The 19642-nt window shown below is 48.2% G+C and overlaps 6 protein-coding genes across 6 annotated transcripts; 2 read left to right on the plus strand and 4 right to left on the minus strand.

Annotated features, from left to right (window-relative positions):
• Positions 1-1652: 1652 nt before the first annotated feature.
• B0J16DRAFT_28008 (COQ9-domain-containing protein) lies at positions 1653-2893 on the plus strand. Its single transcript, XM_046123885.1, has 2 exons — positions 1653-2369; positions 2427-2893. Exons 1-2 carry the CDS (start codon positions 1938-1940, stop codon positions 2757-2759), a joined length of 765 nt encoding a protein of 254 aa, XP_045989395.1. The 5' UTR covers positions 1653-1937; the 3' UTR covers positions 2760-2893.
• B0J16DRAFT_359893 (P-loop containing nucleoside triphosphate hydrolase protein) lies at positions 2857-6916 on the minus strand. Its single transcript, XM_046129668.1, has 4 exons — positions 6595-6916; positions 3290-6541; positions 3128-3228; positions 2857-3069 (listed from the first exon to the last, which is right to left on the minus strand). The coding sequence occupies exons 1-4, from the start codon at positions 6688-6690 to the stop codon at positions 3027-3029; spliced, it is 3492 nt and encodes a 1163-aa protein (XP_045989396.1). The 5' UTR covers positions 6691-6916; the 3' UTR covers positions 2857-3026.
• A 160-nt stretch (positions 6917-7076) lies between these two features.
• On the plus strand, positions 7077-9194 carry B0J16DRAFT_409347 (SGT1 protein-domain-containing protein). Its single transcript, XM_046133081.1, has 2 exons — positions 7077-7406; positions 7458-9194. The coding sequence occupies exons 1-2, from the start codon at positions 7145-7147 to the stop codon at positions 9092-9094; spliced, it is 1899 nt and encodes a 632-aa protein (XP_045989397.1). The 5' UTR covers positions 7077-7144; the 3' UTR covers positions 9095-9194.
• A 90-nt stretch (positions 9195-9284) lies between these two features.
• B0J16DRAFT_314082 (uncharacterized protein) lies at positions 9285-10730 on the minus strand (the record flags this gene model as incomplete). The annotated part of the gene is made up of 1 exon (XM_046125166.1): positions 9285-10730. The coding sequence occupies one exon, from the start codon at positions 10728-10730 to the stop codon at positions 9285-9287; it is 1446 nt and encodes a 481-aa protein (XP_045989398.1).
• A 2985-nt stretch (positions 10731-13715) lies between these two features.
• Positions 13716-15342, minus strand: B0J16DRAFT_28039 (uncharacterized protein). Its single transcript, XM_046123900.1, has 5 exons — positions 15033-15342; positions 14766-14930; positions 14234-14689; positions 14032-14172; positions 13716-13961 (listed from the first exon to the last, which is right to left on the minus strand). Exons 1-5 carry the CDS (start codon positions 15099-15101, stop codon positions 13821-13823), a joined length of 972 nt encoding a protein of 323 aa, XP_045989399.1. The 5' UTR covers positions 15102-15342; the 3' UTR covers positions 13716-13820.
• Positions 15343-15518: 176 nt separating this feature from the next.
• On the minus strand, positions 15519-17810 carry B0J16DRAFT_28051 (thiamine diphosphate-binding protein). The gene is made up of 3 exons (XM_046123905.1): positions 17390-17810; positions 16084-17317; positions 15519-16030 (listed from the first exon to the last, which is right to left on the minus strand). Exons 1-3 carry the CDS (start codon positions 17565-17567, stop codon positions 15730-15732), a joined length of 1713 nt encoding a protein of 570 aa, XP_045989400.1. The 5' UTR covers positions 17568-17810; the 3' UTR covers positions 15519-15729.
• Between the last annotated feature and the right edge of the window lie 1832 nt (positions 17811-19642).

Here is a 19642-nt window from a genome sequence, read left to right on the forward strand (position 1 = left end):
CCCTCGCCCGCATTCTTTCAGGGTTCGCGCATCAAAGCGTTCTGCACTACCATCGGATATCACAGCACTCATCGAACTCCGTCTGCCCATGGCCCAGCTTCGGTAGTCGAATTTGCATTAAGCCAGGCTCGCCAAGTTTCACAGTCAAGCCTAGCATGTCTCTCCTTGAGCGATTATTGGGCTGTCTTAAGCATCTGCTAGGCCAGAGTGCACTAGTAAAGCGCCAGGAACAAGCAGATGCGTATTTGCAGCAACAGATCAGGGATCTGTCGTGCTGGGTAATCGTTGATTTCAGGCTCTTCGTCTCCAGATCTGCAGCGTGAATCCACCCACATCCCGACTCACACCATCGCATCTGATGTCTGGTGCGGAACAAACGAGCTTGTTACATTTATCACAAGGCTGAGACCATGACTTTCCATCGTTGACCAACTTTACAGAAGCAAAACCATGGGAGAAGCCAATAGAATGCCGCTTCTCCCGTGTTTTTCCAAGGTATCACCCACTTACTACACTTCGCACAAGAATGAACCCTGCTTAGTTGAACAGTCTACCGAAACGAATTCGAAACTGTGTCTAGTCAAGCATAGCATGCACAGCTGAATGTATGCAACAAGAACTGTGATTGGGTTGTGTCCACACCTTTGATTTCGCTACAAAGAAAGTCGTTGTTACACAACAGCCAACGCTGCAAGTCGTAAAAGAAGTCGACCAATAGCGGATTCATTACCGCTGACAGCCCCTCTTCAACGCATTGAGGATCAGGATTGCTAACTGCTTTGTCTCATCACGTTTTCAGGCATATCTTCCTGGTAAGAACAAGTAATAAGAGAAGCCATTCTTTTTAGCACGTTTGTCGGTAACAAGTGTTCGGACTTATCGGATATCGTTGGACAAGTCGCTGGAACGACAGAGTCTTCCGCTTGATGCGGGTATCATAACGCACTGACACCGTACAGTAGCAACATGATGGTTTACCAACAATCGCAAGCAGATAGGTTCATGTCAGGTCCGATCATCAAGGTTGTTGACGGATCCCTGGCAATGCGTCTAACGACGCTCAGGCCGTTAGCAGCATTCCATGTGGAGTAAGTACGCACTTCCATTCAGGCTGCCTGCTGTGTCGCCGCTCACTCCGAGGTAGTCAGGTAAAAGACCAGGATTAAATATCAGACTTTGTGAAAGAGTAGACTTGTAGGCCTGTATCTACATGGTGGCTGCATTGGAACAGGTTGATACCAGCTCTTGTTGCCTGCAACATACGGTAATCCTGCGGATTAGGTAGGACTCTACGACTTAATGCTGCGAGATATACTTTGGGTCGGAAGTCGAGGGCTTTTCGGAAGATTGTGAACCACAGATCCATGCTAGTGAGACAAGGCTTGGTCTAGGACACCATAGCATGGGGGGTTCTCGTTTACAAGCATATCAGATCAGACACATCACTAGAGAATGCGATAGAGTGACTGAAAGCACGCAGTACCAAAGCCCCGCCATACTGATATGTCGTGCTGGAAGAGTTGTTCTCTGTCCAATACCACCTGTTGTACGATATTAGGTACTCGTTGCTCACAGTTGAGCTGGGGTGTGAGGTATTTTAGTTGTTCAGCGATCAACCTAGACCGTAAACTAGATCACGATTACACCGCAAATTACAACATTACATTGATATTCTAGAGAAACCACATGCTGTAGTCGTATGGAACCGCCGATCCCGTGCAGGGAACGGAGCGAAAGCGCCGTCACGGTCTTCAGAGTCCGGGGTGGCCCGAGCTCATCCGCCGTGGCCCACCCCGAGTCATTAGACGGTTGTGATTGGAGGAAGGCTACCCAGCATCTGGAACAAATCGCAAACGTCAACTCCAAAAAAAGGGTCGTTCCATGTGAAGTCGTTCGTCATATTCAATACAGTACGATACTTGTGACTTCTCCTCAAAATGGCCGCCTCCAGCCGAGCCCTCCCCAGAACATCAGCATCAACCTTGCGCGCCTTGAGGCTGACCCAGGGTCTCATCTCCCGTCGACCTTTCCACTCATACGATCATCCCCCACCACCCGGACCATTTGGCGATGCTGAAAAGTCTATCCTCACTGCTGCTTACAAGCATGTCCCCGAGCTCGGTTTCTCCCAGAAGGCCCTTGGTCGCGGCGCAAGAGATGCTGGTTATCTCGACATCAGTGCGAGCGTCATCCCTGACGGTGCTTTTGGCCTGATCCGATATCATCTTATCACCCAACGCGAGGCTCTGGCAGCTCGTAGCAAGGAGCTTTTCCCCGATAGCGACCAGCCAGGTGTTGCAGCGAGAGTAGAATCATTGACTTGGGAGCGACTTATGGGTAACAAGGAGATTCTGGGCCGTTGGCAAGAGGTAAGATGCATATCGAACCCGCGAGACACTCTAAATACTGACATTCCTGATTTGCAGGCATTGGCCGTTATGGCTCAGCCCAGCTACGTTCCCGAGTCTATAAAAGAGCTCGCCAAGCTCTCCGATGAAATTTGGTTCCTTGCTGGCGACAAGGCCGTCGATCCCTCATGGTATACCAAGCGGGCCACTCTATCTATGATCTACAGCACAAGCGAGCTCTTCATGACCAACGATCGATCCCCCGATTTCGTTGAGACAAGACAGTTCCTTCAGCGCAGATTAGGCGAGGTCAAGTCAGTTGGCGGCATGGTTGGATCGTTTGGTCAATGGGCCGGATACACGCTCAGTGCTGGCGTCAACATACTAAGAAGTAAGGGCGTCCGGGTCTAAAGAGGCCGTTGTCTGCGGAACGAAGGAGAATGAAAATTTGTAAAAGTATTGTAAGATCTACGTATACCACCATCCATGAATATAGAAGCCCCAGAAGGCACAAGTTGTAATGTCATTTATACACTGTCCCGTCTATGGAACAATCACAAAGTTCTTTGGTATCACACACAATAACTCCACAAAGCTCACCCATGCTTTTGTTTACCAGTGTCCCACCAATGGTCCGCTTCACGCCTAACTCCAGAAAGAATATCGCGTACAATGTGTCTATTGGAAATCGTCAAGTGTTCGTTGTCGGGGATCCGTAAGTCTGGGAGAGGTATCGTTAATAAATGATAGCTGTGTAGAAATTGTCAAGGGATACTAACCGAATGATCTTGACGTCCTTGTCCAGCTTCGCCCGACCTTCAATGGCGTTGGGAGTGATGAGAATGTACTGACGCGAAACTGAGCGACGAGCTGTATCAACCTATGGATTTATCATGTCAGCCCTTCAAACATCTTCTCGCCTTGGGTTGTTGACAGCTTACCAGCATATTTGTGCTAATGGCACGATTAACATTGTCCATGAACACATCGAATTCGTCAAGACATCGAATAGGCGAGCCGATTGCCTCCCAAACTGACAGCAGCATACAGATAGACGAAAATGATTTTTCTCCACCTGAAAGAGTCTTCGTGTTTCTTCCGGATGAGCTTTTGCGCGTCTCGTCAGGTTCAATCTGGATATTGACCTTATGGTTCTTGTGGTCCAGATCAATTTTACCTCGAAAACCTCGCTCGCTGAGAAGATAATTGAACTGGATACGAACGCGTGCACTAATTTGTCGCTGAAACTGCCGCCACATCACCAGACGGCTATGGATGGCACGTTTCAGGGCGGTGATAGTGTCATCCAAGTCCTGGGTCTGTCTCATAACATCATCGTATCGGGCTTGAGCTTCAGCGGACCGCTCATGTATCTCTTCATCAGTGGCTCCAAGACGGGCCTCTCGTTGCTTGAGCTGTTCCCTGATCTTGGTATACTTTGTCTCGATACTGGCGTATGTCTCCGTGTCCGGAATGTGTACGCGTTCGGGTGCCGTCTGTCTCGCTTGCTCGGTGAAATCGACCACTTCTTGTGCCTTCTGGTCTCTCTTTTCCTCGATGCGCCGCTTTTCGTTTTTCTCGATATCAACCGCCTCGAAAGCATCATTTTTCTTCGCTACAGTAACTCGCCTCATGTTCTCGGCAGTAGCAATCTTTGAGGATGCTTTCTGGACTTTGGATTCGAAATCCTCCAGGTCATTCTTTGCTTCTTCGAGCTTCAAACGAGCCTTTTCGGTTTTGGCTTTCAGGTCTTGTTTTGACAGTGCCATCTCGCCGTACTGACTGCCAAGGGACTCCTCGTCGGTTCGCCTTGACTCCAGCTCTGCTCGCAGGATGTTAAGTCTATCATCGACTCCTTCGAACGCATCCATCTCCATCTGGATACGCTCGATATCAGCTTGGGTTCGGCGAAGATCACCTTCGTATTTCTTATTGCTTTTGCGTTGATTCTCAAGCTCTGTCCTGCACCGCTGAACCGTTTGCTGCGCCTGGCGCTCATCTCGGTTGATCTGAGCCATCTCCTGCCCCAGATGCTTGAGATTCTCTTCCTGAATCGCAACTTGTTGGCCAGCATCGGTTTGCATTCGGGGTCGCATGTTGTATGGTTGAACTGGACTCGTTCCAATTGAGCCATTGCGGTTGGTGAGCCTTAGACCCCATCCTCGCTTTCCCCTTCCGTCGTGGAAGCAGAGACAAGCTCCTACATTGCGTGGAGGGACGCCTTCGACCATGACTCTCTGAGCCTCCTCTCGATCACGTATGAGGATGATCTTTTCGATTTGATTGCCAATGATGAGCTGGGACTTGACAATATCATCATCGAATTGAAGAACCCTGAGAATGGTGTCGAAAGCTGGATCGGGCTCCTGGCTTCTTGTGTCGATTCTGCCACCATAGGCAATGTAGATCGGAGGTTGTTTCCTGAGGCGGAACCGACGCATCAAGTTTGTCAGTTTTGTTTGGTCCGCTTTACTCCTGACGACAAATGCATTAAGTCCCTCGCCGAGAGTTCGCTCCAAAATACCTGACCATTCGGGCTTTGATAGTCGGATATGGGCTCCGATAGGTCCAACGGGTTTCTGTTCCCATCCGTTCTCATTCTCAATAGCTTTAACCAAGTCGCCAATTTCTCTGTCGTAACCATCGAAACGCCCTCCGGTCTTTTCTTTGAGTTGTCGAATTTGTTGCTCCACAGAAACAATATCTTTGCGTTTGAGTTCTTTGCTCTGCGAAAGCTTCTTCGAATCTTGTTCAGCTTCGCTAAGCCGCCTTTGAAGGTCGGGAAGGCTGTTGTGTATCTCTTCCATTTGTTGCCTCAACAAAGATTCCTTGTCTCGGGCTTGTTCGAGTTCATTGTCTTTTTCAGCTCTAGCGTTTCCAGTTGATTGACTCAGTCGACGTTCCTCTTCCTGGATTTTCAACTTGCATGCCTTGATGTCGTCTTTGATTGTTTTTAAGCGCTGGTGAGCGTCTCTTTCCTCCATGAGCAGCTCGGATTCGTCCTTTGTTGCCTCCCGATGTGCTTCTGTCGCCTTGGCAATGCTCTCTTCATACGATTCTCGATCTTGCTCGAGTAGTTCCTTGGCTTGTTGACGTTCTGCGAGCTTCTCCTCAACCTGATCAAGCTCTTGTGTCGTCATGTTGCAATGCTGTTCCTTGTCGATGATGGCTTGGGTTCGTCTGTCAATGTCCTTCTCATATTCAGCAAGCGCTCGCTCTTGTTCCACAACCTGGGACCAAACTAGCTGGTTGATGTAGTGCCGTCCTCTCTCACGCAATGACTTGTTCTTGTCTGCCGTCTCAGACAAACGTTTGGCTTCTTCCATTTCTTTCTTGACATGCGCGATCTTTTCCTTCAGATCATCTCTGAGGTTGAGCGTCCTATCGAGTGTGTCCTGCGACATCTTGTAATCGTTGTCCAACTGCTCCAACTGCACACCAGAGACAAAATACTTGTATTTCTGGGCTGGTGATGCACCGTTGAGAAACTGTCGCGCGTTGTCTTGGGACAGGACGGTCAGGGGATTATTGATCTGCAGGGCATACCATTCTGAAATTTCGTCGACCTCCTGCTTCTTGGTTGATATGATTCGGCCGTTGGCGCTCTTGATCTTAAATCCACTGCTGCCGGATTTAGAGAAATGACGTTCGACAATGATTGTTTCGCCGTAAATATCAGGTTGATAGGCATCGGAGCCGGCATTCTTGAGCTTGACGACCAAGCTTCCTTGTTCAGTACCTTCCTTCACAAAAGACTTGAGGCTTCCTCCTCGGTTGGTATCACTGGCTTTGCCACCCAGACAGAGTGTTAGGGCTGTAAGAACAGCACTTTTACCACTTCCATTCTCTCCTACGATGAAGTTGATAAGCGGGCCGAGGTCAACGTGCAATCGTTCGTGACACATGAAGTTGAAGCAGGTAATGCTTTCGATGATGCCGCTTTCAGACACCATATTGTTTCCCACGATATTACTCCGCTGGGCCAGCTTTTGAGTTGCTTGCTGGTCATCCCAGTCAGCATACTCGAGATGTTTAAAGCCATTATCTCGCATAAGTTCGTATTGCGTTTGAGGGGGTGTGTTTCTCGTTCGGCGGTCATCGTCTTCCTCGCTCTCGTCGCTTGGTGTCTCTTCTCGTTGAGGGGTTCGTTCCATTCTTCTTTCGCCATTGAGGGTGACCCTGGCGCGTTTTCTCTTTGCGACTGTTAGACAATGTGACTGATTGGTCGTTTCTGCATATTTCTTACAGCATCATCCCTCCCAAAATTTGACCGCGCCTGTCGTACATCCGTGATATCATCGTCTTGTTCAGCGTCGCGCCGCGATCGTTTGGTGGGCGCCATGGCGAAGATGCGCACGGCCTTGCGACGTCTTAAAGAATGAGTATTGGAGGTTTAGTTGGGGAACCTGACAAGAAAGTTGATCATAGACTATTGAATCAACCAGGTTCCAGTTAATGAGGGTATGCGGGCTGTACCTAGGTAAAGAGCGTAGAGTAAGTAAACGCCACTTTCTCCTACAAAGGATATTAGGAAGATGGACAACTTAATGAAGCTGCCTGCCTTCCACTCTACGCGTAGGTAGGACGTGACGAGCGTGTAGTGCAAGTGGGGCAGTCGATACTAACTGTGATAGGCTTGGCGTACTTCTGTAGCTGAGCTAGAATCACTCTTTACTTTAGGTACCTAGTGAAGACAGGTTCCTAGCTTACCCGGTAGTTGTCCTATATAAAATCGCTGCCTCAACATCTCCCCCGACAAGACATTCAACACAATCTCGAACAAAGTCAAGCCGATCATGTCTCTTAGATCTGCAATCATAGAAGAGGAAGAGGTCCCTCAAGAAACAGGTCAAGCAGAAGAGTCAGAGTTCAAAAACCACCTGCCCGATAATTGTGTGGAATATCTACTTTTCTTTCTCGACTCTCAATTAGACGCGAGAAAACAGCTATCACAAATCGAGAATATTCGAAAGTCGGCCATAGATTTAGCTACGACACTCACAAAAGATTACATATGGCAAAAGGACGAGTTTAACCTGACGCTCAAGAATGAGAAGGGTACGTGTACAAGTTGCAAACTCCACTACAATATGCTGACTGGCGCGGCAGGCTTGGTGTATCTTCAAGGCATAACTGACTACAGTGATGCTGTTGAGGATGAATGGCTCATTGTATACATTCTAAGAGAACTGTCCAAATCTCACCCCAACCTCTGGATCCGAGTGTTTGACACTGATGGCGAGTTCCTTCTCGTGGAAGCTGCAAATGTGCTCCCGAGATGGTTGAACCCAGAGATCGACAACAATCGAACCTGGATCAACAAAGGGAGCCTCTTTCTCATTCCGGTGAAAGATGAAGAGAGCCTCAAGACACGGAATCTTGAGCTGCCTGAAGCGGTCGAGATCCTCAAAACGAAGCGTGATGCTCTTGTCCATTCAGGATTTGTTGAAGCTGAAGCTTTCTATCGACTAGAAAAATACCCAGCACAGATCGCTGAATCAATTCACCACTCGCTTGTTACTATACCAAGAAAACTGGCATACGTCCTTCATTCGCTCCCTAAATCAGTTGCGCCGGCAGTCGAAACCTTCTACCTTCGAGACCCTATTGCTCTGAAACGTGTCATCTCACCATCAGGACCGCTAACATTTCCGCCACAAGATCTCATCACGACATCCGTCCGATTCAGCAGAGTGCTTTTCGCCCAACTGCGGTCCCAGAGATTTGATACCCCACCCAGTTGGAGTGATGTGCTTCGAAAGGCGCAAAAAGAGGCGCCCTCAGGCGAGACGGACAAAATTATGGCGAGATTGGATATTGGCATGAAGCTCACATGTGGATTCGAAATGTTGGCCGCAAAGGCAGATAAGAGCAAGAACAGAGTTGTTCGTGAGCTTGCTATTGAACTTGAGGATTTGGAAGAAGACGGCAACGACGCTCTCCCTTCAGACGAGGAGATCAAGACATGGAAAGATTCCGACCGCGACGACAGCGAAGCTTGGATGGACATCGACTACCAGGAGTTTGAGCGGGAACTGGATGGAAAGAGTAAAAACAACGCCTCCAGCGCAAAGTCAGGATTCGGTGATGCCAACACACAATCTGACCTCCGGAAAATCGTATCACGTTTCGAGGCATTCCTTAATGATGATAGCGCTGGTATGGACGGCGCAGAACTTGACGACATGGACTATGATGATGATGACGAAGATGATGACTTTGACGACGACAGCGAGTCTGAGGATAAGGAAGTGAGCTTCGACGAGGCGGAGTTTGCGAGAATGATGAGAGAGATGATGGGTCTACCATCTACAGACTCCAACGCTGACACGTCCAAGAAAACCACTGTCAAGCCTGAGCCACCAGTATTGGATGAAGAGGACGAAGAAATTCAGAAGCTCACCACAGAGTTTGAAGCTGAGCTCAACGAACACGGTGCCCTCAAGCTCGACCCTGCCGAGAAGCAACCGCGTCTGAAAGGTACAGACCAGAAGGAAGGAGAGAGCAGCCTGGCAGACATCAAAGAGGAAGGGGATGAGGATAGTGAAGAGGAAGTAGATGTTGACTACAATTTGGCGAAGAATTTGCTGGAGAGCTTCAAGAGCCAGGCTGGTATGGCCGGGCCAACAGGAAATTTGTTGGGTATGATGGGATTCCAACTTCCTCGGGATGAGGATGATGAGAATGATGATGATGAGGAAGAAGGTGGCAGCTCATCTAAAGGAAAGGGAAAGGGAAAGGCTTGATTTGTTGATATCATTTCAGGATTATTTGATCAGCACAGAATAGAGACAGAGTTCATATGAAGAAACTACGTAGACACGGACTTAATGGACCAAATCTAATGTAAGAAGTATCATATTTATGTATTCGTGTATTAGTGATACCACTGGCTGGCAACGTTCGGTTACCAGCCAGCGTTATAGTCATATCTCATCAAGATTCACTATCGTCCTCACTCTCCTGACCAGAACGCGGCCTCTTCGCGGGCGACATCTCACCACTAGGTCGTCTACGCCGCTGACGGCCCATATCGTCAAGCTCCTCCAGCTGAGCCAACACACTGCTGAGGTGCTTTCGCGCCGCAAGTTCCTTCTTGCTGCTGTCGTTCTGCGGCCTGTAGTATTCTCCCACAAGAGCGACCAGCGCGTGGTAACATTCGTATAGTAGGATGCGGATGTGTGCGTTTTCCCTGTCATCGATAATATTGGGTGATGCGGTATCTTGGCCTGGGAGTGGCTTGTCGAAACCCCGCCAGAAGTCTTCCGAGGGTAGTGGTGTTTTGCTGAAGATGGATGCTATGAGGGGATCGCCGAAGATGCAGTTGCTCCATTGCCGTAGACCCGTTAACTCGATTTGTTTTCCAGATAGTCCGTCTGTTATCGTTTGGTCTCCCTTCTCGTTAATATCGTCCTGGATAACTATCCTGTAGTCTGGCCGCCTTTTCCCCATAAGATCCTGTCTCTTTGGAGTCATTCGCGTCAATTTCGACAGTGGTACTGCTTTCAACTCTTCGGTCGGAGTGCTGGACTTCTTCCCAATCTCACAAGAACGGTGGACCAGCGTGTTTGAGTCTTCTCCAGCATCCACGACAACTAGTCGAGGCTCTGTCACTGCGTCAAGTAGATGCGCAAATCGGGCAAACTGATGCCGAACATTCTTGTAGTTGAGCATAATAGTCAAGTCTTCACCATCTCGGAGGACAGATTCCATCAAGCTATGGAAAGCTACTCTCCATGATTCAGCACCTTTTGAATCGCTCAAGTTTCCCTCAAAGCGCCGTGGTGGTTGACGAACGGCTGAGGGAGGGACCGAAAGTACATCGGCAGCAATGCCAAACTTTCTTGTTGGCGAAACCTGGCTGGCTATCCGACGGAGGAGTTGACCGGTCTGGAAGTCCAAGGCTCTTCGTTCACTGAAGCTTGGAGGTTTGGAAAGAGAGGATATAGGTGTACCTCGCGTTGGTCGAATAAGAGTGTATTCAACCGGTAACGTACCGCTAATGGACTCATGCCTGACGAGCAAAGGTAGATATCCGGTTAATAAATCTTCAGAAGCCTCACTCCTCAGTGCGGCTCCAGCTGGCTTGCTCATGGAATCTTTTGCTCCAGAACTGGAACAGACTTTCTTTTCCCTAGAAACAGAAGAAAGCCACTTCAACACAGCAGCTTCTGAGCCAAGTGTTGACTTTTCAGAACGCAGCAGACGTATAACTGCAGGTGGAGGTAAAGCAAGCAAAAGACTTGGTCCTTCAGCAACCTTGACATTATAAAGACGCTGAAATCGAGCTGAAGGGACAACCTCGAGCTCCTTTACCGCCAGACGAGGATTGATACCGCTGAGGAGGGAAAGGACGTAACTCTCTGGCGGAGCAGCCGCCATGGGGATGAGAGGTGAGGTAGAAGTAGAAGTAGTGGCGGTTGAGGAGGATTCAGTAAAAGAGATCAAGTCTCGGGCCGAACGGGGGATATTGTCATGTACAAGGTTGCAGCTCTTTTGGGCAACACAATGGCTCATGAGGGGCAGACTGCCGTCGTCCCGAAGGGTGCATTGGTACGACGGTCGAGTCATAAGGAGACGGGTATATATGCGTATGTATATATGGGTAGGTGAAGCGAGAAACGAAATGTTTGGTTATAGAATAAGACGAGTGGCGGCTATAATAAGGTGATGGTTGGTAGGTCGAGGATGGGGACTTTGTAGTGGCCCATGAAAATGAGTTTCGGCTTGTTGCGAGTTTGACAGTTTGTTAGAGTAAAGCCGAGTTAGAATGATGATTGCGACTCATGCTTGGTAGAAGTGATGGTGCAAACACAGAATGAGACCGAGTAGAGGTGAATGGGGATGTATATAAAGACAGGATAGTGTCTAAACAAGGTTTCTTTGTAGTTTTGTTGTTGATGCAGGAGGGTGTCAGGAGATAGATAATCGGAGAGGTTACTCTATGAAACAAACGTCTGAACGGGTCATATAAAGAAATAGTATCGAAAGGTGGGTTGTAAAGGATGGAGATGTTAATGTTAATTAAGAAGGTAGCTGCAATACATGAACAAGGTATGTTTGGAACGCCTCATGCGTATGCAGAAGCCAGCGAATAGAATGACAAGTTGGGCAATCAAATCTCAAATAGGAATAAAGAAAGAACATCGAGGAAAAAGGTAGGTATGGATTGGAGCATAAACATGTAGCGAGCCAAGCGCCAGCATATCTTGTCGGGACCGAGAAATCATGGTTGGCGATGTTGCATTTTACCACAGAAAAGAAAAGAGCGGAATAGAGAACAGGACAAGACAGGGATAAAGAACCAGAAGAATGTCACTGCTGAGCAAAGAAGCGAGAAAATATGGGAATGCGATGGTTTAGCCAGTGGCGGATTGGTCAATTGCTGAGCTTAGCTGTAGCAAAGGTACCTCAGCAGGTTCAGCTCTGGGAAACGGTTGACGAGAGGGCGGAATAGAGAACCGAGGGAAGAAGAAATGTTACAGGTTGACGTAGCGAGAGTTTTTGCCATCCCTTGTTTAGTACCTACAGTACAGTAAACCAAACCAACCAAGCATTGTTATTAATACTCTGTTTCTTCAAAACAATAACTGCCTGATTATGATGAACCAAAGCTTGGGTCAATATCTGATCTCAGCTGACATTGACCTTGTCTTTGTTTCCTACTCTCACCGTCTAAGCATATGGATATGTAAGAACCCGACTGTATGTATGATGCATGTATGTATGTGTTGTAAATGAACAGTCTTGTCCCGCCAGAACGGTGAAGCCGAAGCGAGGCGTCATTGAAAAAGAGTATAGACTGAGGTTACCGACCAGGCAAACGCTTGCAGCTTTTAGCTCCAAGCCTCTCCTTTTCTTAACGAACCACGCTCCAGTAGAGGCAGAATGCCAAGACACAAGGACGGAATATCCTCCGAAGAACTGCAGTAGAAGCATCGAAGGATCGGAAACCCGAAAAGACGTGGATGTTTAGTTATGCAGATCTAACAGCCCTACAGCTACAGCGTTGTAACTAACTAATACTAGGTAATCTCTTGTGCTTGTTTGTTTGTTGTCTATTTGACATAAGACATATCGCCATACCCAACACGGATCGGAACGAGAACCGCACTGGAAGCGAGATCCAATCAGAGCTTTACTCACTATATTCACTACAGTCACTGTATTCTTGAGTCTCTTCTATAATTCATAGCTGGATACCATGGATATACTAGAGTAGTAGATGGATAGAAAGGTCGATAATACGTCACAACTCTTCATAACTTCCTCACCTCTTCCTCTTCTTCTCAAACTGACGGCGGAATGTCAGACTCTAAATGAACCATGCCTCTGGCGTGCATCGAGAAGCGAGTCGGGAAATTTATGATTGGTCACAACAAGCGAAGCTGACCTGGATCGCATTCCGCCAAGTCAACCATCCCTGTCAAGTCCCGCTCCCTTTGTAACGTACCTACTCTCTTGAATCCCATCTACAGTTATAGTTGACCATCAGAATTCACAATAGCTAAAGAGATCTCAAGCCACTCCCGTTTTTAATTTCACTAATTATTTGGAAATGCAGCGGGAAGAGAAACACCAAAACAGATCAGCAGTCTTGGCTCATCGTATATGTACCAAGAGATCGTCTTGGTAACATAACATTACATACGAGGGCCTCAATATGCCCCCCTCTGAAACCTCAATGTCGTATATATGTGCGAATATGCACGCATATCTGCGCGCGTAAGCATATGACCAAAAAGACCTCTGTAAAATCCCATCTCTTCTCTCTACCCCATCGGTCATCTTCCCTAGCCTTACGACACGTCCCACACATCCCGTGTGCTGTACGTGTGCAACAAAGCCGGGGCTGGACAACAATCTCCTTAGTCGTGCGCCAAAAGAGGGCCCCCATACATATCTCCATCCTAGCTCTTGGGTAGTAGTAGCTTTGGAGACCCAGACTAGAGGAGCTACAAAAGTTCTTCAAGGGATGCATCAGGAACCCCCGTTCTTTTTCGGCTTTCCGTTGAAACTTTGTCTATTGACCGGTTCGATATATGATCATTCATTCAACCCCTACATGCCAATCCAGCGGCGGCGATCCTTCCGTGACCGCGTAAGCTATTATCCTCTCGTCCTCTTCGAAGCGAAACCTTTCAAATCGGGGAGCTGTGTTGTTACTCCCCGATGAGTTGTAACCATGACCCCCATACCATATCCCATGATGAGCCCAAGTGGATGCCTTACGAGCCCAGCATGGAGGAAGTTGAAGATCCATCTCGGCAGATGCTCTGGAAAACCTTCAAGCAACGGATAGAACGTTAGATGTAGTCTACCACCACACCATATAGAAACTTAACTGATCCGCGCGAATCGGACGGTTGTTGTGTGACCATGGCATAAAACGTTCAGCTCGTCTAGTAAGCCGGTTGCTGCCATCAACCACAACGGACAAAAACGCCCTTCAATACGCGAGTGGCTCAAAGCTTATGTTGATTCCGCAACCTCCTTCTTGGCTGCAGGCTTACTCTCCTTCTTCTGGTCCAAGGCCTTGTACAGCTCGTTCAAGTTGTAACGCTTCAGCTCCTCGCTCTCCTTGCCATCGACAACCGAGACTCCGCAAAACGTCTCAAAGGCTAGTTAGTTTTATGTGACACAGCGATAGGTGGAATACGCGAGGGGAGGGGCGGCCGCTTACCTGGAAAATCTCTACCAATACCACCTTGTCGGGATTGCTCAGATTGACCTTGTGTTTAGGACTGACCAAATCCGCAATCTTCTTGATCACCTCGCTCGACTTGAAGGCGGTGTGATTCCGGATGTTATACCTGATGGCGTACTGAAAAGAGATTGTTAGATTCATCAGACGACATTGCTTGCGAATCATGTCGTCAACTTACCGTGCAGCCCGCAGGTTCGTCACCCTCTTCCTTTGAAGGAGTTGCCTCCACCTGAGGAGCATCGTCTCCTGACTCCTCCTTGAGCTCAAAGTGCGACGCCATCACAGTTCGAGCTACACGCTCAATACCCTTGTCGGTAGCCTTGTCTGTGTCAAAGACGGGTGTCAAGCGGTTGACGTACTTGGTCTTACGCTGCATCGGGTCCGGACAGTCCTTGGCATCCTGACAAATTTTGGTCACCAGCTGGAGAGGCTCGATGGGCTTCACCGTCTTCATAAAAAAGACACAGTCGAGGCCGGTCCCAATCGGCGTAAATGTCTGCTTCGTCTTGGGCTTTGGCTGTGACATACTGGCCAATTCCTTCTCAATTGAAGCTTCGATATCATCGTGCTCTTCTTCTTCATCGGCCTCATCGTCTTCTTTCGGAGCTTGTACTCCAAACAACGACTCGCCGTACTGAACAAGGTTAGTTAAGCGATCATGTCTATCGACAAACAATAAAGAAATATGGCGTCGTGGGCGAGTGACATACCTCATCGCAAAGGGTCTTGAACTCCTTGATGGCTTTACCTCTCATGCCTCTCGCGTAAGTTACCCAAATTCCGGCATCGTTGATCTCCAAGGTTCTCCCTAGCTCCATCTGCTCAGTCTTCTTGGCCTTTTGGTGTGTTGTCTGCCATTTGCCGCCAGCGCCTCCCTTTGACCGATATTAGCTTAGTTCTTTCAAATAAGCCATTCCGCAGCCTCTCAAGGTTGGTCGAGATTTCAATTGCAAACAATGGCTCGCCCTTGCGCTTACCTTGCTCTTCTTGAAGGCTTGGCCATTGCCACCAGGGCCCTGCTTTCGCTTGCCAGCGCCGTCGCTCATGATGATAATTTATGTTGACGGATGGCAGGTGATAATGAAGATGGATCGTTATCGAGATGACCGTAGTATTGCCAGAAATTAAGGTGAAACTGAGTCTTGATGTCGCTTTTAAAGTACCTTGAGCCAAGTGAAAGAGGTCGTTACGCGTGGAGAATTTTGGCGCGGGCGAATCACGTGTGCCGATGTGGTCCTTCTTATACCTTCAGAATCGAGCATCGGACATATCACCATAAGGTTAAACTTTTGATTGTGACAGCATTTTAAAACTAATAACATAGACAGGTTCAGTCGTTCTCTGGCTATGTGTCAATTAAAGTCAGATCATTAAAAACATGAGTGCATGTATAAGAGCCAGTGAGCAGAACCGTATGCTTTAAATCTTGGCTTATGCTCAAACTTCACAGAATGTGTATAAGATCATCTTGAACCATTGATTGAGTTGAGAAAATCGCTTTTCAATTTGATATACATAAAACATAAACTATCATCCCCCATTCTATAAACCATTTAAATCATTATAATTAACCAAAAGAAAGATGACCAGAGGGTCAATGCAACCGGACACTAATCCTGATATCAGTTCACCATGAACGTTTTCCAACCCCGTCTATCAAAGTCTTGTAACCATTTAGTGCTTCTTGGCATTGTTCTTGGCACTGGCCTCAGCGGTCAGAATGAGGGCGCGAGGAGCATCTTCCCTAGGCATGTAGAGCTCGACGAATTGCAAGCAATCAGCGGCGTTGAAGTCCTTGTTGGTGAGAAGCTCGTTGAGCTCGTTCTTGGTCTTGATCTGGAAGGTCTTACAAGTCTTCTCGCCGCCAAAGACGCTGACGAGATCCTTGTACTTCCAGTTGTTGATGTCGTTGTAGACAGCATCCATTCCGTGAATGAAACGCTCAATGGTGAAACCATCGTTGCAGATGACGAAACTGAGACCCAAGTTAGTACAGAAACTGATATCTGAGTAGTAATCAAAACTTACATTGTGGGCTTGAGGCCATGTCGGATCATGGTGCTCAGCTCCTGGGCAGTCAACTGGAAAGATCCATCACCAACGAAGAGGATTGTTCGGCCGTCCTTGCCAGCATCCTTAGCAGCGAGAGCAGCACCCTGGCAAGCACCAACAGACCAGCCGATGCTGCCCCAGAGAACCTGGCTGAGGGCGGTGACATTACGAGGGAATCGAGTGTCCCAGATACCGAAGTTGGCGGTACCAGTCTCAGTAACAACGATATCGTTGGGAATGAGGTATTCGCCGACGCGAGGCCAGAACCAGGCTTGTGTGATGGTCTCGGAGTCGTCGTTGTTCTTCTCAACTTCGTTCTTGACCTCAGGAATGGAAGGAGCAGGCATTTGCTTGGGGTCGACCTTGTTGATAATCTTGCGGAGGACACCGCGCATAGCAACGCCGGGGTATGTGGAGTATCGAACCTTGCAGTGTGTGCTGTGGAAATCAACTGAGTTGATTTGAGATGTGCGGTAGGAGAAACCAGCGGTGTTGAAATCACTCTTGAGAGCACCAATGGTGAGAAGAAGATCGGAATCCTCGACAATGTTCTGGGCACGGGGAGGGTGAGAGCCGTCACCAGCAAAGACACCGCCGTAGTTGGGATGGTCCTCGTTCACGGCACCCTTGCCCATGGGAGTGACGAAAACAGGAAGGTCGAGCTTGTCAATGAGCTGGTGAACTTCCTCAACAACACGGTGGCGGATAGCACAAGAGTCGACGAGGATGACGGGGCGCTTAGCAGCGTACATGGCCTTGAGGATCTCCTCGACAACGAAGTCCTCGTTTCCGGGATCGTTCTGGGGCTCAGAGAGGTCGATAGGAGTATCGAGGCGGGCACCCTCAACCTTCTCCTGGACCATATCGGTAGGGACCATGATGTAAACGGGACGAGAGCGGAGCCAGCAAGAGCGGAGGGCAGTATCGATCTGCTCAGCAATCTCGGAGGGCTTGTTGAGCTTGGCAACGTTACAAGAGATCTGAGAGCTCATGTTGGCAAAGACATCGAAGTCACCGTTGCCAAGAGTGTGGTGAAGAAGCATCTGGTCGCGCTGAGAGATGGTAGAGGGGCATCCAACAATGTGGACGACGGGAATGTGCTCAGAGTAAGATCCAGCAACACCGTTGATGGCAGAGAGCTCACCAACACCGAAGGTGGTGATGAGAGCAGCCATCTTGGTAACACGGGCGTATCCATCAGCAGCGTAGGCTGTGAGTCGTTGTCAGTAAACTGTGATATGGCGAAGCTATTCACATAAAGTGAAGTCATGATGAAACTCACCAGCGTTGAGCTCGTTAACGCTGCCAACCCACTTGAGGTTGCATTGAGGAAGATAGTCGAGAGCGACGAGGTTGTAGTCGCCGGGAACACCATGAACAGATCGAACGCCGACCTCGTAGAGTCGCTTGAAGAGGTACTCAGCCACATCAATGGGCTTTTGGAGGCTGCTGTTGCTCATGATTGCGGTTTATTCGGTAGGTAGTAGGTGAAATAAGGTTGGAGGGGTAAAGGTAAAGGTGAGAAGCTCGAAGCTTATTTATAGGTTGGTTGGTTGAGGAGGTAAGATGTCTGGGTTGTTAAGTAACCAAGACAACCAAAAGAGGAATGGAATTGGTTGGTAGAAGATTGATTGAGTGATCGATGGAATGATGAGGAAGGAAGAGAAGACACGGCAGAGGAGGGGGAAGGAAGGTGTTTATACTCTGTACCTTCCGTTGACGACACCACAAGTAGTAGGTATCAAGGAAGGCACCTCAGTTGAAGCTTCCAATAGTGGAGGCGTATACAGTACAGGTGCAGCAACACCAGAAAATTGGGTGTAGACTCGACATGTCACCAATGGGAGACCCCTGCTTGCTCCCTCTTGAATCCCAAACCTCAAATGGGTTGATCTGATCTGATCTGATTAATTGCCCAAAAATAAGACCATACTGTACATAATCCGATGAGCCCAGCCCAGACCTGGATCCTGGACCCAGAGTGTAATCGGACCTGTCAGGGAGACAAGACGGGCATAAGCCAAAAAGATCAATTGAGTTACTGTTTGACCGTTACTCTCAGGTCAAAGTCACGATATTTTATCGCTCGCGCCCGTAATCTAGCGGCCGAAACCGCGATGTGAGTAGCGGTCCATGGAATTAATTGGACAGGCTGAACGGGCTATGCTATGGAAAAAATTAAAGTGGTGAGCATCAGGTCGACAACTCAGTGAAATGGATGTGATGGTGATGTAATTCCTCTTCAGCGCCACTGAGCGGGAGACCCAGGCGGCTCTTCCACTAACGACGCCTACGGTTAGTAGGTGCAGTAGCTCTGTATCTCTCCCGTATCCTCACTGTGACTTTTCACTGTAGACTGTTCATGCCCGGTGAACTGCGACGAGCAAGAAAATCATATGATGCCATGTGCCTTGATACGGGGCCTCCCAATCGGGCAGACTTGGAAGGTGAATGGGTCTAAGAACATCTAGAAACATTGCTTAGGCTGTATTGCTGTCAATGCTACAGAATGAGTGGACCTCTTGTAGAGAAATCGGATGCTTCTTCAACAGGGGGTTATTTACGGGACCATGTTGCCAAGATGATGAAAAAAAGAAAAGAAACATGCCAAAATCAGAGTGGAATAATTATCGATAAGAATTCTACAGTAGTTGTTCCACTAGCCACAATCCCATTCCATCCTTTTCCTTTTCCTGGTGTTTGAAGTCTCATCGACCGGGTAGTCCGGAGCTGTGCGGCCGAGCGCCGGCCGGGGCCATGCCGTAAAGAATTACACTCACCTCACTTCTTGGAATGGACAATGGCGTTGTTTTACAATAGACTAGACTACACTACGTTATAGCAATTGATACAGGTCAGGTCAACGGGGGTTCAACTGCGCATCAGATTCATGGACCATGTATTTTCTCTTACCTGGACCATGGTGGTGGATGTCCATGAATCAACAACCTTGAATATAGCCTCAAAAACAACACACGTACAGTACTGAGGTCTGCCATGTGCAATTTAAACATATCATCGGATAACCTGTCCATTGCGGTAGTGAGAAGCAACGCGTTGCATTGCATTGCATCTTGCATGCAACCGTTACGTTCATGATTGTCAGTGACTACGTATGCATAGTCATGCTGAGGCAAGAGATGACTATACATTACACCGAGAAAAATATCTCAAACAACCACCATCTCATCCATTGACAATTCAATTGATCAAGAAAAGGCCATACAATAACTATTATGGCGATAAATATTTAGGATGACTCATGACAAGGATCTTGTTTCCGTAAAAGGCCCTTTGGCTTCACGCCGTACTATATTCTATTATCGACATCCGATCTATTCGTTCAAGCCTCTTCTTTCCTATGCTTTCCGCTCATTGCCGTCGGAATAATACTCAACACTTAAATATTATGGTGTTATAATTGCGGGACGATGATAACTATTTCTTGATGACCGAGAATAAACCATGGATTCAGAGGGGCGATGACAGGCATTGGCTGCGAGATGGGATGTTGCAGGGTAAGGTAACCTGAGAT

The sequence above is a fragment of the Fusarium flagelliforme genome (assembly GCF_020744385.1).
Source record: "Fusarium flagelliforme strain FIESC 12 MPI-CAGE-AA-0113 chromosome Unknown B0J16scaffold_1, whole genome shotgun sequence".
Taxonomy (NCBI): domain Eukaryota; kingdom Fungi; phylum Ascomycota; class Sordariomycetes; order Hypocreales; family Nectriaceae; genus Fusarium; species Fusarium flagelliforme.

Coding starts and splice junctions, on each gene's coding strand:
- B0J16DRAFT_28051 (XM_046123905.1), bottom strand. CDS start 17,567: ATGAGCAACAGCAGCCTCCAAAAGCCCATTGATGTGGCTGAGTACCTC. Junction 17,318..17,389: donor CGTTAACGAGCTCAACGCTG/GTGAGTTTCATC, acceptor AACGACTCACAG/CCTACGCTGCTGATGGATAC. Junction 16,031..16,083: donor CATGGCCTCAAGCCCACAAT/GTAAGTTTTGAT, acceptor CTTGGGTCTCAG/TTTCGTCATCTGCAACGATG.
- B0J16DRAFT_28039 (XM_046123900.1), bottom strand. CDS start 15,101: ATGAGCGACGGCGCTGGCAAGCGAAAGCAGGGCCCTGGTGGCAATGGC. Junction 14,931..15,032: donor AAGCCTTCAAGAAGAGCAAG/GTAAGCGCAAGG, acceptor TATCGGTCAAAG/GGAGGCGCTGGCGGCAAATG. Junction 13,962..14,031: donor TATTGGTAGAGATTTTCCAG/GTAAGCGGCCGC, acceptor CTAGCCTTTGAG/ACGTTTTGCGGAGTCTCGGT.
- B0J16DRAFT_359893 (XM_046129668.1), bottom strand. CDS start 6,690: ATGGCGCCCACCAAACGATCGCGGCGCGACGCTGAACAAGACGATGAT. Junction 3,229..3,289: donor CCATTAGCACAAATATGCTG/GTAAGCTGTCAA, acceptor ATAAATCCATAG/GTTGATACAGCTCGTCGCTC. Junction 3,070..3,127: donor AAGGACGTCAAGATCATTCG/GTTAGTATCCCT, acceptor TACCTCTCCCAG/ACTTACGGATCCCCGACAAC.
- B0J16DRAFT_409347 (XM_046133081.1), top strand. CDS start 7,145: ATGTCTCTTAGATCTGCAATCATAGAAGAGGAAGAGGTCCCTCAAGAA. Junction 7,407..7,457: donor GACGCTCAAGAATGAGAAGG/GTACGTGTACAA, acceptor CTGGCGCGGCAG/GCTTGGTGTATCTTCAAGGC.
- B0J16DRAFT_28008 (XM_046123885.1), top strand. CDS start 1,938: ATGGCCGCCTCCAGCCGAGCCCTCCCCAGAACATCAGCATCAACCTTG. Junction 2,370..2,426: donor TTCTGGGCCGTTGGCAAGAG/GTAAGATGCATA, acceptor CCTGATTTGCAG/GCATTGGCCGTTATGGCTCA.